Raw genomic sequence first — 14,321 nt, 5'->3', positions numbered from 1 at the left:
CAGTGGTGTTTTCTGAACTTGTTACTGAATATTGTTTCTCTCAGTGAGCTGTGCTAATTAATTAGATATTGTATATGAAATTGAATGAAAATAAGAAACCTAAAAGTCTGATGAGCGTTAAAAGTGGCTAAATGTTTACATGGCATCAGCTATATACATTATTTAAATTGACCCAATCTAACTAAAATAGGTTGGCTCAAACTGAACAACATGAAATTCTGTGTAAAATATATATTCCATATATTTTTTGTTGTTTAATGACTAATTGACAATGGCACTTTAAAACATACGCTGGGGCGCAAAAGTCTGATGCTTTATTAAAAATGTAGGATTCAAATTTAATTTAGAACTCAAAATAAATACATTTTAGGTTAAAAACAAAGAATGTTTTGACAAAATGAATAAGAAATAAACAGTGCACTTTGATTTCTAGTCACTAATTAAATAAGCTATTTTTTTCATGTGTCTCTTTGTATAAACAGTGTGTGCTTGTGTACATATATAGACAGATATAGTTAGAAATAAAATGACAGTTTGCTTTTGTTTATATTTGTGTTGTTGCTTAAAACTTTTATCGCAACGTCTGCATAAAAAATGACTTGACAAAGAAAGTACCAAAACTAATTACAAGTGTTTAGAAACACAGTGGTTAAAAAAAACAAACAAACAAATATCAATAAAGACAATAACAGGCCCACTCGCAAACTCCATTTGTGACACAAGACACATTTCTTTCAGTCATTGGAGTAAAAAATACACATGAACCAACACAAATTCAAATACAAACATCATGTTACTCTTTGTTGTTGCATGTTTAGTTTCATTGTGCAAATCTTCAATTTCATCATTGACATTCAGGGTTTGCCATCAGAGAGTTGATGTAATCCATCATAATCCATCACATCAGGGAAAGAAAAAACATAATAATAATAATAAGAGACTTCAGAGTTCTGATACAACATTAGAAAATTAATCCTAAAAAATGCATGTAATAATAAATAAAAACCTCTACATAAAGTTTCATTGGTGAGATGTTTTAGTAGCACTTAATATAAGCAAATTAGGTTCATGTGGCAGATATTTGTTATTCTTCTTATATTTGGATTTAAGCATCTTGGGCTACTTTTAAGTTCCAAAAAAAAAAAAAAATATATATATATCCTGCTACATACACCCACCAACACACACACAAAGCTGCATACTTATTTTATGAGCAACCGAGAAAGTATCTTTTTATGTTTTACAATATACCATCCTAAATGTAGCTGAAAATCAGTGCAAGAATCATTTTAAGTGTAATCTCAAAGTGAAGTGCTTTTTAGGAATATCCCATCTTGGGTGGTATTTTTCAACCTGGTGTACAGTTGCAAAAATTTCATTTTGTAAACCTGCTGCCTCTTCATCTCTCAATTGCATCTCCATGTGACCTCACACCTTGAAGCCTCTCTGTCCTGCTCAGTCCTGAGCTACAGTATTTTGGCACATTTTAAAATGTAAAATAAATATTTAGAATTTATGAAAATCAAATACATGAATCACAAGTCATACATGCTTAAGATGCAATCAGAATGTGGACTAGAACTGTGTAATGTTGCGTTGCAGGACGAAACTTGGTTTAATGACATGTTGTTCACTACTGTACATGGTTCAGATGTATATTTCCATCAGTGAAATGAGTTTAAAGTGCAATTTAGAGAGATTTAAGGGTTTGTGAGTTGAATATTTTAATGGATATTTTCTTTTTTTTCTTTAATATCTCTTTCTAACTGTGCTGACTAATGTAAAACTTTTTAAAGGCACAGTTTGTAATAAACTGTCTGTTTTTTGTATAACTGAGCAGCATTTGAATCCACTATATTTAATATTTTATAATAGCTTAACACATTGTTATAACATCTGCACAGTTATATTACTCTCTTTCCATTACATTTATTTTAAGTGCTCTTTTTCTATATCATCTATGGCTTTTTCCTTTCAAAAATGCTCTAATTTGACATTTAAATTATAATAATAATTTCAAGCTCTTGTCAAATGAAGATTATGTTGGCTTTCGGTATGTTCTGTTTATGTAACATATATGCTCTGATTTCACCTTTGACCTTTGGTCACTTATTGTGACAAATACTTTTAGTCCTCATGTCCGGGTCGGTGGACTCTGAGACTGGTGGGCCAATGAGAGTATATGGGAACATATCACAAATGCATGTTGGGAATGATGTACAGCTGGCGGGACGGGGGACAGAGAACAGTGATGGAGTTGACATTATACACACACACACACACAAACAGACGTGTACACGCACACTTTGAGGTGAGGTGTCAGTGTATTTGTAGACTGAGGTCATAATTTGGCGTGCGGGTTGGAGATGATCTCAGCAGGGAGGTCTTTGATTGGCAGGTCTCTGGCCTCTCCCCCTCCCACATCTGTACTCTCACAGCTGCTCTGAGGAGACTCAGGGGGCGGCTTGTAGAGCATGGCGGCCAGAAAAAAGAAAATAGTGCCTAAAACCTGAGAAAAAAAGAGAAATTAGATACGTGAAAACTGAAGGAATTTGTCCTCAAGTTCCCTAAAAAGTTGTCATGGGGTTGATGTGAATAAATATAAAATAAATGTGTGTGATTTTTAAGATATATAATTTTCAAAAATCCAAGCAAAAAGCATTATTATCGAAAACGATTAAAAAAAATTATATTCTTCTAGTTCACTCATTAAAAATGACAACAAATCAAATATTAAGACAATGGCATATGTCATTTCTTCCAATTAACTTTCACGCAAATTGTTATGCTGATAATATAATATATTGCACAATGGAAGCTTTTCCTCTAATAGTTAGTTGATGTACACTTTAGCTTTTATGAAACGCTTGAAACTGACTTGTCAACATACCACTGGAGGCCATTTAGAGCTGCAAAAGAAATGGCCTCCTGTGGTAAATTGAGAAGTTACTTTCAAGAGTTTCATACAAGCTAAAGTGTATTAAATGTGGAATGAGTCAGCATGGGTTTCTCAGGGAACATTTTTGCATAATTTTCAGATATATTCAAGTGTGTTTTTCTCTACCTTGTAGATGATGCCTGCGATGAGCGAGTACTGGCTCATGGCTGAGTTGTGGTACAGGTAACAGGAGCCGTATTCCCCACACTGCTCCTCCCACAGCAGGCAGGAGATATCAATCACAGAGCCGAACGCTATAGGGCCTGGGATCCCACCGAGAGTCCTGACTACAATCCACTGGATTCCAAGTCCAAATGATCTCTGACTGTCGGGAACACACCTGCACGAGAAGACTTATTATAAGGTAAGCCATAAAAGATTCTACTATCTTCTGTATGTTTGGAATGAAATACAACAATAGCTTACTACTTAAACAATAAACTTTTTATTATTATTATTGAAATGAGTAGGTATTATTCAATACAATTACGATTTGAAACAGTATGCACAAAAGCAGTATGCTACATTGTCACGTAAACACGTTTATTTAGCATTTTAATCTACACTACCGTTCAAAAGTTTGAGGTCGTTTTGTGATTTTATTTTTCTGTTATGCTCACCAAGATTTGATTTATTTGATCAAAAATACAGTAAAAACAACAGTGTTTTAAATTCTTTTAATGAATAGGAACTTCAAAAGAACAACACATTTGAAATATAAATATTTTCTAACATTATAAATGTCAGTTTTGATAGTAAATGTCTTTACTATCAGTTTAATGCATCCTTGCTAAATAAAAGCATTAAATTAAATTAAAGTTTTCTGATCCCAAACTTTTGAACCATAGTGTATATGCAATGACCATACCTGAGTGTGGCAGTAAGTGCAGGGATGCTGCAGAGGAACGTGAAGAAGATGATGACGAAGAGGAAGGTGAGGAAGGCTGGCATGTGATTGCAGGAGGACACACACCTTCCTTCTTCAGCAAAACCTTGTCCTCCCCATGATATATTCCCTACCACACAGCTGCATCCAGAGAACACCTATGAATGCATAAACACACACCAATACGGACAAATTCATAGCCAAGAAGAAGATATACTGTAGATTCACATTTTTTTATTAAAAATATCTTATAAAAGTCAACTTTTTCTTGGCACCAAAACATTGCATAATCGAAAACATTTATGCAACTTAATTTTAAAACTTCTGTCTAGTATCATGTTCTGAAACTTACAATATGTCTTCATAGTACAAGCTCATAAATATCAATTCCGTGACACTGAGAAAGTGTAGAACATGGGGTCCGTGTACCTGTCTGCCTCTGAGGCTATATGTGTAGTTGAGGGAGCTGCAGCCAGCATGGCAGGGAGAGAAATACATCACTCCATCCGCACCACACACAGGGTTAAACAACTCCTCAACACAGTGACAGCCAATGTTACAGCTTGCGGTCAGGTTGCCCAGATCTGAGAAGCTGAGAGGGAGAGAAAAGAATTTTAGCTTTGAATTTCACCTCAACCAATCAATAACACATTCTCTGTCAATCTCTTTGTTCCTGCTCTGGGTATTAATTTAAACCATTAGCTTATCAGCCAAATATCTTTCACTTAATGCGGTTGCTTGGAGTCCCCGTGAGATTTTAAGATAAGCTCATTTCAGTTAAGTAACACATTTGCATGTTCACGGTTCTCTGACTTTAGTTAATGGTAACATGACAGGCAGTTAAACAAATTAAATATTTCATCTTTATAGTATATGTTTATTGTTGTTATTTTATAATGATATATTTTAATTTGACATTTTTTATGATTGAATTATTATTAGCTTTTCTTTAAACTCACAAACCTTTAGTTCCTTTACGAATCCCAGTTTAGGAAACCTTGACGTAATGTTTAATGTACTTCATGTTGTTAATTACAATAAATAGAATATGTTTACTTTCTTTTTGTATTTTAATATCAATATGATACAAGACTATCCTATTTAAATCAATGTGATAAATGAGCTAGCTCAAAAGTAATCTAAAAGTAATCAAAGAGTAGTGTGATTACAGTATATTACCTAAAATGTGTAATGTAATGGATTGTTACAGACTACAATTTTTGTCATGTAATTTGGAATCAGTAACGGACAACAAATTGTAAGTAACCTACCCAGCACTGCTTATAACTCCTGAATACTGTACATTGACTGACTGTTGCTGTTTGTATAAATATGACCTATCTTCCTGAATAAAGTTGAGAATGCATTGGTAGTGCCCCAATTCTCTGCTGATTCATTCTCCCAGGCCTGCGCAGCAGCAGAATACCACTGGGGTTGATGGTAGGGATAAAAAACAGTTAACAAACTTCCAAAGATTTAGGACCAGATTTACCAAAGAGGGCAAATTAGCTTTAGAGCGCAATTCCTTAAAAACGCCAATGGAAGGGTGAAATTCTGCGGGTGATTTACTAACAATGCACACATTAAAGAACACAGACGCAGCCAGATCATTTCCACAATGACCAGCGCAATCTACCAAGAGCAGCACAAATTAACGCCTGCTTTAAAACATGCTTTTTGGGGCATTAAATAATGGCGCAAATACCAGTAATACTCTTCTTATTTCAATTTTGCGTCTGAAAGGGAAACTTCTACAAATGCAAATTCAATAAGGTCAGGCACAAAAACAAATGTGTCCATGCCTATTCAGTCCTAATTGTTCACTGCGCGTCTTTATTAAATCCTGACAGTACTATTTTAACGGCAAAAGACGGTTTGTGCTGGTGCAAGCTGTTAGTAAATCTGGCCCTATGTCTAACAGTAATGAATTTAAATGGTTTCATACCTATTGTTATGGATTTCTCTCTGCAGGTAGGGGGTGCTGTAGTGGTTGTGTGTTAAGTTTTTGTAGTATGGGGCAGTTACTCCTGCCATGGGCACATTAGGACAATGTACCAAAAAGATGAAGATAGCCGTCAGACTGACCACTGCACACAGCATGCAGAAACGGATAATCCCACGGCAGCGAAGGTTCAGCTTCTTTACAATGAAGCCACCCAGGAAGGTGCCTCCTCCACCAGCTGGTACCACCATATAACCTGGAATGAGAAGATGGAGTTAGAAACAACTCAGTGCAGTTGTTTCTTATACATTAAGAGTAATTTGAGTAAGAGGGTGTGGCATTGAGTTTGATTGACATGTGATTCTTACCAAACCAGGTTGCTGCCTCTGAAGCACTCAGACTAAACTGAGACTCTAGAAATTTGGGGCCAAACGTGGACATTCCAGCTATGAGTGTGGCCTCTGTGGCACCAGCGAGACACAGAAAGATGAAGGTAGGGTTCTTCAAAAGAAACAGCACTGACCTATAGAGAAAAAGGCTTATTCAGACATTTCAATGATTTTTTGCAAACAACTCACAACTTTCTGAATTTTACAATGTAATTCCTTGCGAAAAAAAAGAAAAGAAATTAAATCATTAAATGTACTTGCAGAACATATAATATTAATAATAGACCTATTAATAATAGAGCTACTTAGTACTCTTAAGTAAAAGTGTTAATTTTAACTCATTATATTTTTAATTATCTTATGTGCATTTGCAGTTTAACAGTTCACCCAAAATCTATTTAAAGCTGTGCATTTGTACTAAACAAATACAACAAGACGTTTTTTAACTTCCTGTTGCTTCTGGTCCATCCACATTATTGCTTTCTCAAGTGAAACCATTGTCTTGTTTGAATCAGACTATGCACAGATCAAGCACTGACTACAAGCACAAATAGTGCAAAACAGTTCTAAACAAATATACTGGTGGATTTTGATGTGAGAGGACAATAGGAGCTAGAGGAAGAATTATTATGGATTATGGACTGGTATTTTGCCATAAACTGTGGTTTAAAGTTAAAATGCATTAATGATGGATTTTTTTTCCTAACAAACAACTGTTTAATATGCAATTAAATGTTTTATGTACTCTTTTTAAAAGTATGCTAGAGTGTACTTATTTTCACATTAGATTAGACCAAAAGCTGGCCAAAAATTAATTGTTTCACATAGGGCCTACATGAATCCTTTTTAAACTATGTAAAACATGCATTTTAAATGATTCTATCTAGCATTTTAAGTTAAAACGTCACATGATGTTCAGTTGACATCTCTTGGCCAACTATTCTAATATTTCAATTTCATAGATAATCGTGTCTCGATAATATACAACAGCATCAACTGACAGCATTGATTTGTGCTTTTGTTTTTCTTTTATTTGGGTCGAAAGACCAATTGGTGAACTGCGGCAATTATCTTTCAGTTGCCTTTGAAAACTGGACAGAGGAGAGGAAAACAACTGAAGGTTTTAATGATATCTAGTGGAAACTTGCGGCCAGATGAAAACTAGCAAACCAAATGAAAAACGACAACCCAATAACAGTTTGTTGGATCTTTAAAAGTAAAGTGTCAGTGAAAAGTGATAATTTCCTGGATCCTTAAAAATCTGACTTCGCTGACCTTGCCAGACAAGAAAACTACAACCTCAGCTACTTCCCATCAACAAAGTGTCTAAATATAAACATGGCGGTATATAATCACACAAGTAGGGCTTTTACTACGTATGAAAAACCAGCAGAGGAAACAAACCTTCCTCTCCCTGGTCTTATGTTCATACCTGGGCATGTCCTTTACTGTTTTGCCAAACTGAGGATCAGCCGCAGTGATCTGACTGCCATCCTTCAGTTGGTGGGCCTCTGAGATCCGCATGGCCACATACCGCTGAGAGCCTACAAGATATAGAAAGTGAGACTGTTATTCACACTAATACTATACTGTACTGCAGTCACTTGACTTCTTTTAAATCGCACTTGTGGGTAGCACCTGGTAGCTGTCGTGGGTAACCCAGTATAGGCAGAGCGATAAACAGAGCTGCCGCTCCTCCTGCCAGGAAACCAATCCACCAAGCTCCCACCCACAGCGGGTTTTCTGGAGTCAGCTCTGTCCTAAGAGAGATAGAGATAGAGAGAGAGAGAGAGAGAGAAAATTTAGCTTTAGAATGTGCAAAGTTTAGTATTTAAAACAATTTGTCATGTTTTTGTTATTGGGGTTATGTCAGATTTTAATCTGTATCCTTCATCATGGAAGTCACAAGGTCCAAATCAATTCTAATCTGTTACAGAAATGTAAATTGCATTTCTGCTATCTAGTCTCCTATTTAAGCATTCATATTTTGTGGTATTTATATTTTGGATACATGCAGGATGCTTGTAAGCGGTCAATTACAGTTATTATATTTATATTAGTGCTGTCAATTAACAAAATTAAATAATTAATCGTACATGAAATTAATCATGATTAATCCCACCTAACATTAAAGCTGTTAAATATACTTTTATTTTGCAATAATTTCACATTCAATCTTCAAATTAATGTAGAAACAACAAAAAGACAGTTTATTTTTAATATTTGTTTAATGGCATCTTTTTTCTGACTGAAGGAGAGTAACACTGATACCAATACTACTGATGTCTCTAGGAAATTGTTATTTTTTCCTAATATTTAACCATTGACTATATGGTTGACTATACTAAAATTACAGTATAATTGAGAGCTATCAATTATTTAAACATTTATTATTATAAGTAGGAAATATACAGAAATTGAATAAAGTTATCAAACACTAAATTCTAAATGAAGTATTGATTTCCTCTTTTTTTCTTTTGTTCTTTGATTAACAGACATCACAGCAGCTGGGTTATTGGCTGCTATTACTTTAAGAGCTGCCGCTGCTGAATGCGACGCAGATCTGACACACATGCTCTTAGTTTGATTCGCGCTTTAATATCAAATGATACAGGCTACAGAGCGTGCTGCCGTATTTGTGCGTGCAATTGAAGAGCACGCGCTAAAAGCACAGTATAACGGCTGAGAGGACAGGAACATTCTCTTGAAGCTCCTCGTCACCTGTACAGTTTCCGCGCTTGTTTGATTAACGCCTGGCGCTGAGGTGAAGTTTACACTGCAGGTCTTGATGCTCAATTCCGATTTATTGCCTATATCCTATATATTTTTCTGGCTGTCCGTTTACACATTCCTTCAATTGTGACCCATATCCGATTCATGTGTTTACACTTGCCATACCATCTGAAACATCCCGCATGCATTGTTGTCATTTAGTGCCTCCACACGTGCGTCAGCAAGGTTGATTATGAGAAAGATTAAAGTTTTCCTCTAGTTCTTTTCTTATTAATAATTAGGCTACTATATTAATAATCACAATATAGCCGTTTTATTATTTATTTATTATAAATAAGAACAGATGCAAAAAATAATAAAAATAAAATAAAAACAGTAGCCTAGAAAGAAATAAATAGGCTAATGCATTAGCTTTTATCACTTTACATCTTACAAATAAACTGATTATTAAAACGACAAAAGCAGTTCAATGAAGTGCTACGAGTGATCCTTCTTTTCTTTTATTGATAGATAACATTGAGACAGACGCTAATGCGCGAATCATATAAAGTTACACATGTTTGCGGGAATACTGAAATACTGTAATTCTGTGTATTTATCGCGATCACGCGCCACTATGCGCGCTCTTCAGATGTCAGCCAGCACGAGAAGCGAGTGGAGAAAAGGTAATCCTCTTTAATTAATATACAATTAAAGATACTTTTAGATGTTTAAATAAGGGCATTGGGATCGCTGAACGAGGGCTTAATGAACAAATTTTTGTGAAAAAATTGTGACTAAAATCGACATTTTTCACTTTTTTTTTTGCCTGTATAGCTCAAAATAGCCCATGTGCATTTACACTCATTTTGCCAGCATGGGTCCCATATAATGTCCTTAAACCGCGGAGACGTAACAAATTGTCAAGTTTTAATGACGTACAGAACGCGATGCCTCAGAAAATCCGATCTGCCTGTTTACATGACAGTGGCATTGGCACATATCCGATTTATATCCGATTTATTTCCACATATGAATGAGGCCTGCATTCGATCTCGCTATATCCGAATGCATGCGTTTTTTTTCCTGTTTACACTGTCATAGAACAAATCCGATCTGTGTATGAGCAAAAAAAAATCGGAATTGGGTCACATTTAACTGGCAGTGTAAATGGGGCCGTAGAGTGCGTCTGTAAAGTCTCCTGTTTGATGTGGTTGTAAAGACGTTCTGTGTCTAAATGCAATTCTTGTCAAGAAAAAAAGAGACAGAAGCAGCTAAGTGGGGTGGCCAAGCCTAGCTCCGCCCCTGCATTAACTGCGCTAATTATTATTAATGCCATTCAACTGGAAAAATTAATCACCTGCGTTAACACACTAATTTGGACAAATGTATATATTTTTTATATTTACATAATTTATTTTATTCTTTTATTTTTTATTGGATATATATGCATGCTCATTTTCAATAACAGATAACCTTTTCTGTAGATAAATTTAAGTTTTTTTGTGTTAATGAATTAATAAGCTTTGGTATTGGCCAGAGTGTTAATATCGGTGCATAATAAATGTGCATCAGGGTTTAAATAAGGATTAGATGCAATTCAACTTTTTAACACTAGGAGTCGGACACTTGTGAAAGCCTTTTCAGGAATAATTCATTCATTCATTTTCATCATAATTCCTTTATCTAATATTGTACATTACATCTGTGAATTATAGAAAAATATGTCCTAAAAATGAACTTTTTCATTTTGCATGAGCTACTTATTTTAATAAAGTGAGTATTCATTTGCTGAAATGTTTATTTTCGTACTCATTAGCCACTTACGTTTGGTTGATTTCTGTGTAAATGTTGAGAAAGAATCCACCGAGCAAGTATCCAGCCGCAGGTCCTACAATGGCAGCTGTGTAGAAGATCCCTGAGAAAACAAAAGAAAGCATATCAAGTCTCCGTGGCTCCCTCCTCTGCCCCGAGTTATATGAAAGCTGGTCTGGTTTTTCACACCGATTCATGTTTATGATCAAAAGACACAATAAGATGCAGTTTGTATTTCCAGTGGCTATGTCTGGAGAGGGGCAAACAGGGTAGCAATTGTCCTCAATGGCCTTTGAAAACTGGACATTGGGGATAAAAACAATGGAAGGAGGTTTTATTGATGTCTGAGGTGGAAACTAGTGGCTCTCACTGATAACAACAAAAGAAAATGACTAGGTGTGTCAAAGCCTGAGCGGAAACAAACTGACAGGGTTCAGTGAGGGCAAATATCAGTTCTTGAGTGTTTTCCGTGTAATGCAAGAGACAAATCACACTTAAGGATTTTAGAATATAGATCTGAGTGCTTGAGTACTTTTGAAATCGGCTACACATTAACAAACAAACCCTCTGACAAAATCAAGTCCTATTAATACAGGGATGCACCGATATTAGGGCCCCAACTTAATTCCATGTTAGTGCTTCATTTGAATTTCAACAATAAGGCCCTCGGAAATCTGTTTAGTTTTTCCCAAATTCTGATATAATTTTTCAGGATTCTGGGTTTTTATCATCAAGAATTGTACTAATCAAATTAATTTTATAAAAAATTAACCACTTAAATAAATCTTTAAGCTTGTAAATGTTAGATGATGGCAAAGGTAATATAAATGTAAAAGTAGGGAAAATGGCCAAGCAGAACAAATTTTCTAATATCAGCCTAATACACTACATATTTTCATGTTTTTATGGTGTCATCACACTCACCAATATATACAGGTGCGTAGTTTGACTTGACATTCTCATCTAGGTAGGTGACCCCAAGGGTGTACAAAGGGGTCGCTCCGACCCCGTGCAGAAACTGGCCCAGCATAAAGACATAGCGGTAAGCCGAGAGCCCACCTTCCTCGCCGACACACGTCTCGGAGTGATTGGCCGAGCACAGTCCCATACGCTCCGGGACTCTCACCTGATAGGGTGGTGTGGTGAAATGGGGCAGGGCAAAGACCAGAGAGCCCAGTGCCATGATGAGCACACCCCACCCCAGCCATCGAGGCTTATGACCAGTACCACCAAAGTAGCTCACGAATGTCAGGCACACACAAGCAGCAATGTCATAGGAGCTCGCGATGAGTCCCGCCTGCAACAGCAACACAAACAACACATTGTGTTAATAATGCTGAGGTCTACATAAATCCCAATTTGATTTAATATTCGATTTAAATTGATCAAAAGTGACAGTAAAGACATTTATAATGTTACAAAAGATTTCTGTTTTAAATAAATGGTGTTCTTTTTAACTTCTATTCATCAAAGAATCTTGAAAACAGCATCAGATCAGCATATTCAAATTATTTCTGAATGATCATGTGACAATGAAGATTGAAGCAATAATTAATGAAAAAAATTCAGCTTTTTCCATCACAGGAATAAATTAAAATGGTTTAAAATGGAAAACAGATCTTTACATTTGTAATAATATTTACAATATTACTGTTTTTACTTAAATAAAATTATTATACTCCAAAAATGTGTGTCAAATCAATATTTTCAAAAGTTGACTGAACATCCTTAAAAATTGTGACTGGCCAGGTGAACAGTAATATTTCATAGAAAATAATATGAGTGAAATTATCTTTTGAACATAATGGTTAATTTTAATGCAACAATACTATAATTCTGGCCAATACCAAATATCAGATAATTATTTATATTATAACCGATAAGCAATTTTAGTAATGTACAGTATGAAATTGGATATTTATGTTGAAATTTGCTTAAAGGGACAGTTCACCCCAAAAAAGTGAAATACTGTCATCATTTATTCATCATACACTTGTTCCAAACCTGAGTTTGTTTCCTCTGCTGAGCACAAAAGAAGGCATTTTTGAACAATGTTGATAACAAAAGTGTTGGTGGTAGCCATTGACTTCAATATAATTTTTATTTTTTTTGTAAATCTATGGAAGTTAATGGTCACAGCCAACTGTTCGGTTACCAGCATTCTTCAAAATATCTTCTTTTGTGTTCAATAGAAGAAAGATCTTCATACAGGTTTGGGACAACTCAAGGGTGAATGTATGATGACAGAATTTAAATTTTTGGGTCAACTATCCCTTTAGGATTACATGTCAGAGTGTTGTACTAGTAGCTTTAAAGATGAACTTTAAGTGAACATTAGATGCTGGCAAACATAATCTAAACGTAAAAATAGAGAAAATGAGCATGCACAATTAAATATGCAACATCCAATATCAATCAATACTAGCTAAATGTAAAAAAATCTCTAATGTATATAAGCAGTATGGTACCGATACACCCTTCTAACTATACAAATGACAGTTTATAATAGATTGACCTGGTAGCTGCGCAGGTCAAAACGTCTCTCGATGGAGGTGATGACGGTGTTGATGAAGCCATTGATAATCATGCCCTGGAGGAAGGAAGCCACACAGAGGAAGAAGAGAACCCAGCGTGGGGTGTTGAAGGTCTGGATACACCGTGGGGTCAGTGCTCCCCATCCACAAAGATTCTCAGAGTCTGTCGGAACAAACTTCACCCCAGTACGTGGCTCTGTGAGGTCAATCCCCTTTTTGCCTGTCTTGTGGAGCACAGTGTGGGCATCTCCAGCTGGGCTGCCTGGACCAGAGACCTGGGACTCCACTGGGCTGGGAGTGTCCAGGCTGGGTCCCAATGGACTGTCATGTAGGACCAGAAGCTCTTGCTTGGAGCTGAAGGAAGTGTCATTGTTCAGCAGGTGGGGCATGGCCCCAGCAGGGGGCAATGTGACAGACTTTGTGAAGAGTAAGAAAACAAAACTTTTCCACAGGAAACACTGATTCTGTGTGTAGTTTTGCAGAGTGATACGATGGCAGTCTTTGGAAAAAGGATCCCTTAATAGAGTTTCTTAAAGTTTAAACGAAAGTTATACAGATTTTGCAAATCAAAATTCTGCAAAGAAGAGCGAGAAAGAGACAATTAATAAATTTGTCACCAACTTGATCAATTCACAGTAAATCATTTAAGTTATTAAACTAAAAAAACAAATCTATTCAAGCCAGTTTCCACCACGAAAAAAGATAATTGCTATTTTTTTTATCTCAAAATTGGGACAAGAAACTAGCAATTCTGACTTTTTTCTCAAAAGTCTGAGTTTAAATCGTGCAATTCTGACTTTATTTTGAGTTCACATCAAACGTTTTTTTCCGCCATAGAATAACAAAAAATAAAATATGTAATTGTGACTTCTTTTGTCTCACAATTAGGAGTCGACCGTTGTGTGTTTTTCAGGGCCGATGCTGATTATTACAGATTAAGACCGATAACCAATATTTTGAACATATATATATATATATATGGCTGGTGTAAAAATGAAAATTTATGTCAAAATTAAGAATCACAAGGGCTCTGACAAAAACCTTCTGAATTTCTAAATGCTTTTTAATAATTTTATCGCCAAATCGGTTTTGAAAATGGCCGATA

General features: G+C 35.7%; 1 protein-coding gene across 1 annotated transcript; it reads right to left on the bottom strand.

Moving 5' to 3' along the window:
- Positions 1 to 528: 528 nt before the first annotated feature.
- Positions 529 to 13,790, bottom strand: LOC306860833 (solute carrier organic anion transporter family member 4A1-like). Its single transcript, XM_079402780.1, has 11 exons — positions 13,198 to 13,790; positions 11,607 to 11,979; positions 10,695 to 10,785; positions 7,794 to 7,915; positions 7,588 to 7,699; positions 6,135 to 6,289; positions 5,770 to 6,022; positions 4,254 to 4,416; positions 3,807 to 3,982; positions 3,065 to 3,278; positions 529 to 2,509 (listed from the first exon to the last, which is right to left on the bottom strand). Exons 1-11 carry the CDS (start codon positions 13,603 to 13,605, stop codon positions 2,342 to 2,344), a joined length of 2,235 nt encoding a protein of 744 aa, XP_079258906.1. The 5' UTR covers positions 13,606 to 13,790; the 3' UTR covers positions 529 to 2,341.
- Between the last annotated feature and the right edge of the window lie 531 nt (positions 13,791 to 14,321).

The sequence above is a fragment of the Barbus barbus genome (assembly GCF_936440315.1).
Source record: "Barbus barbus genome assembly, chromosome: 41".
Lineage (NCBI taxonomy): Eukaryota > Metazoa > Chordata > Actinopteri > Cypriniformes > Cyprinidae > Barbus > Barbus barbus.
Note: the sequence above shows the minus strand (reverse complement) of the source record. Positions and strands in the feature narration are given on the sequence as shown.

Coding starts and splice junctions, on each gene's coding strand:
- LOC306860833 (XM_079402780.1), bottom strand. CDS start 13,605: ATGCCCCACCTGCTGAACAATGACACTTCCTTCAGCTCCAAGCAAGAG. Junction 6,290..7,587: donor ACAGTAAAGGACATGCCCAG/GTATGAACATAA, acceptor TTTTCTCTATAG/GTCAGTGCTGTTTCTTTTGA. Junction 4,417..5,769: donor AGAGAAATCCATAACAATAG/GTATGAAACCAT, acceptor TCTCCCTCTCAG/CTTCTCAGATCTGGGCAACC.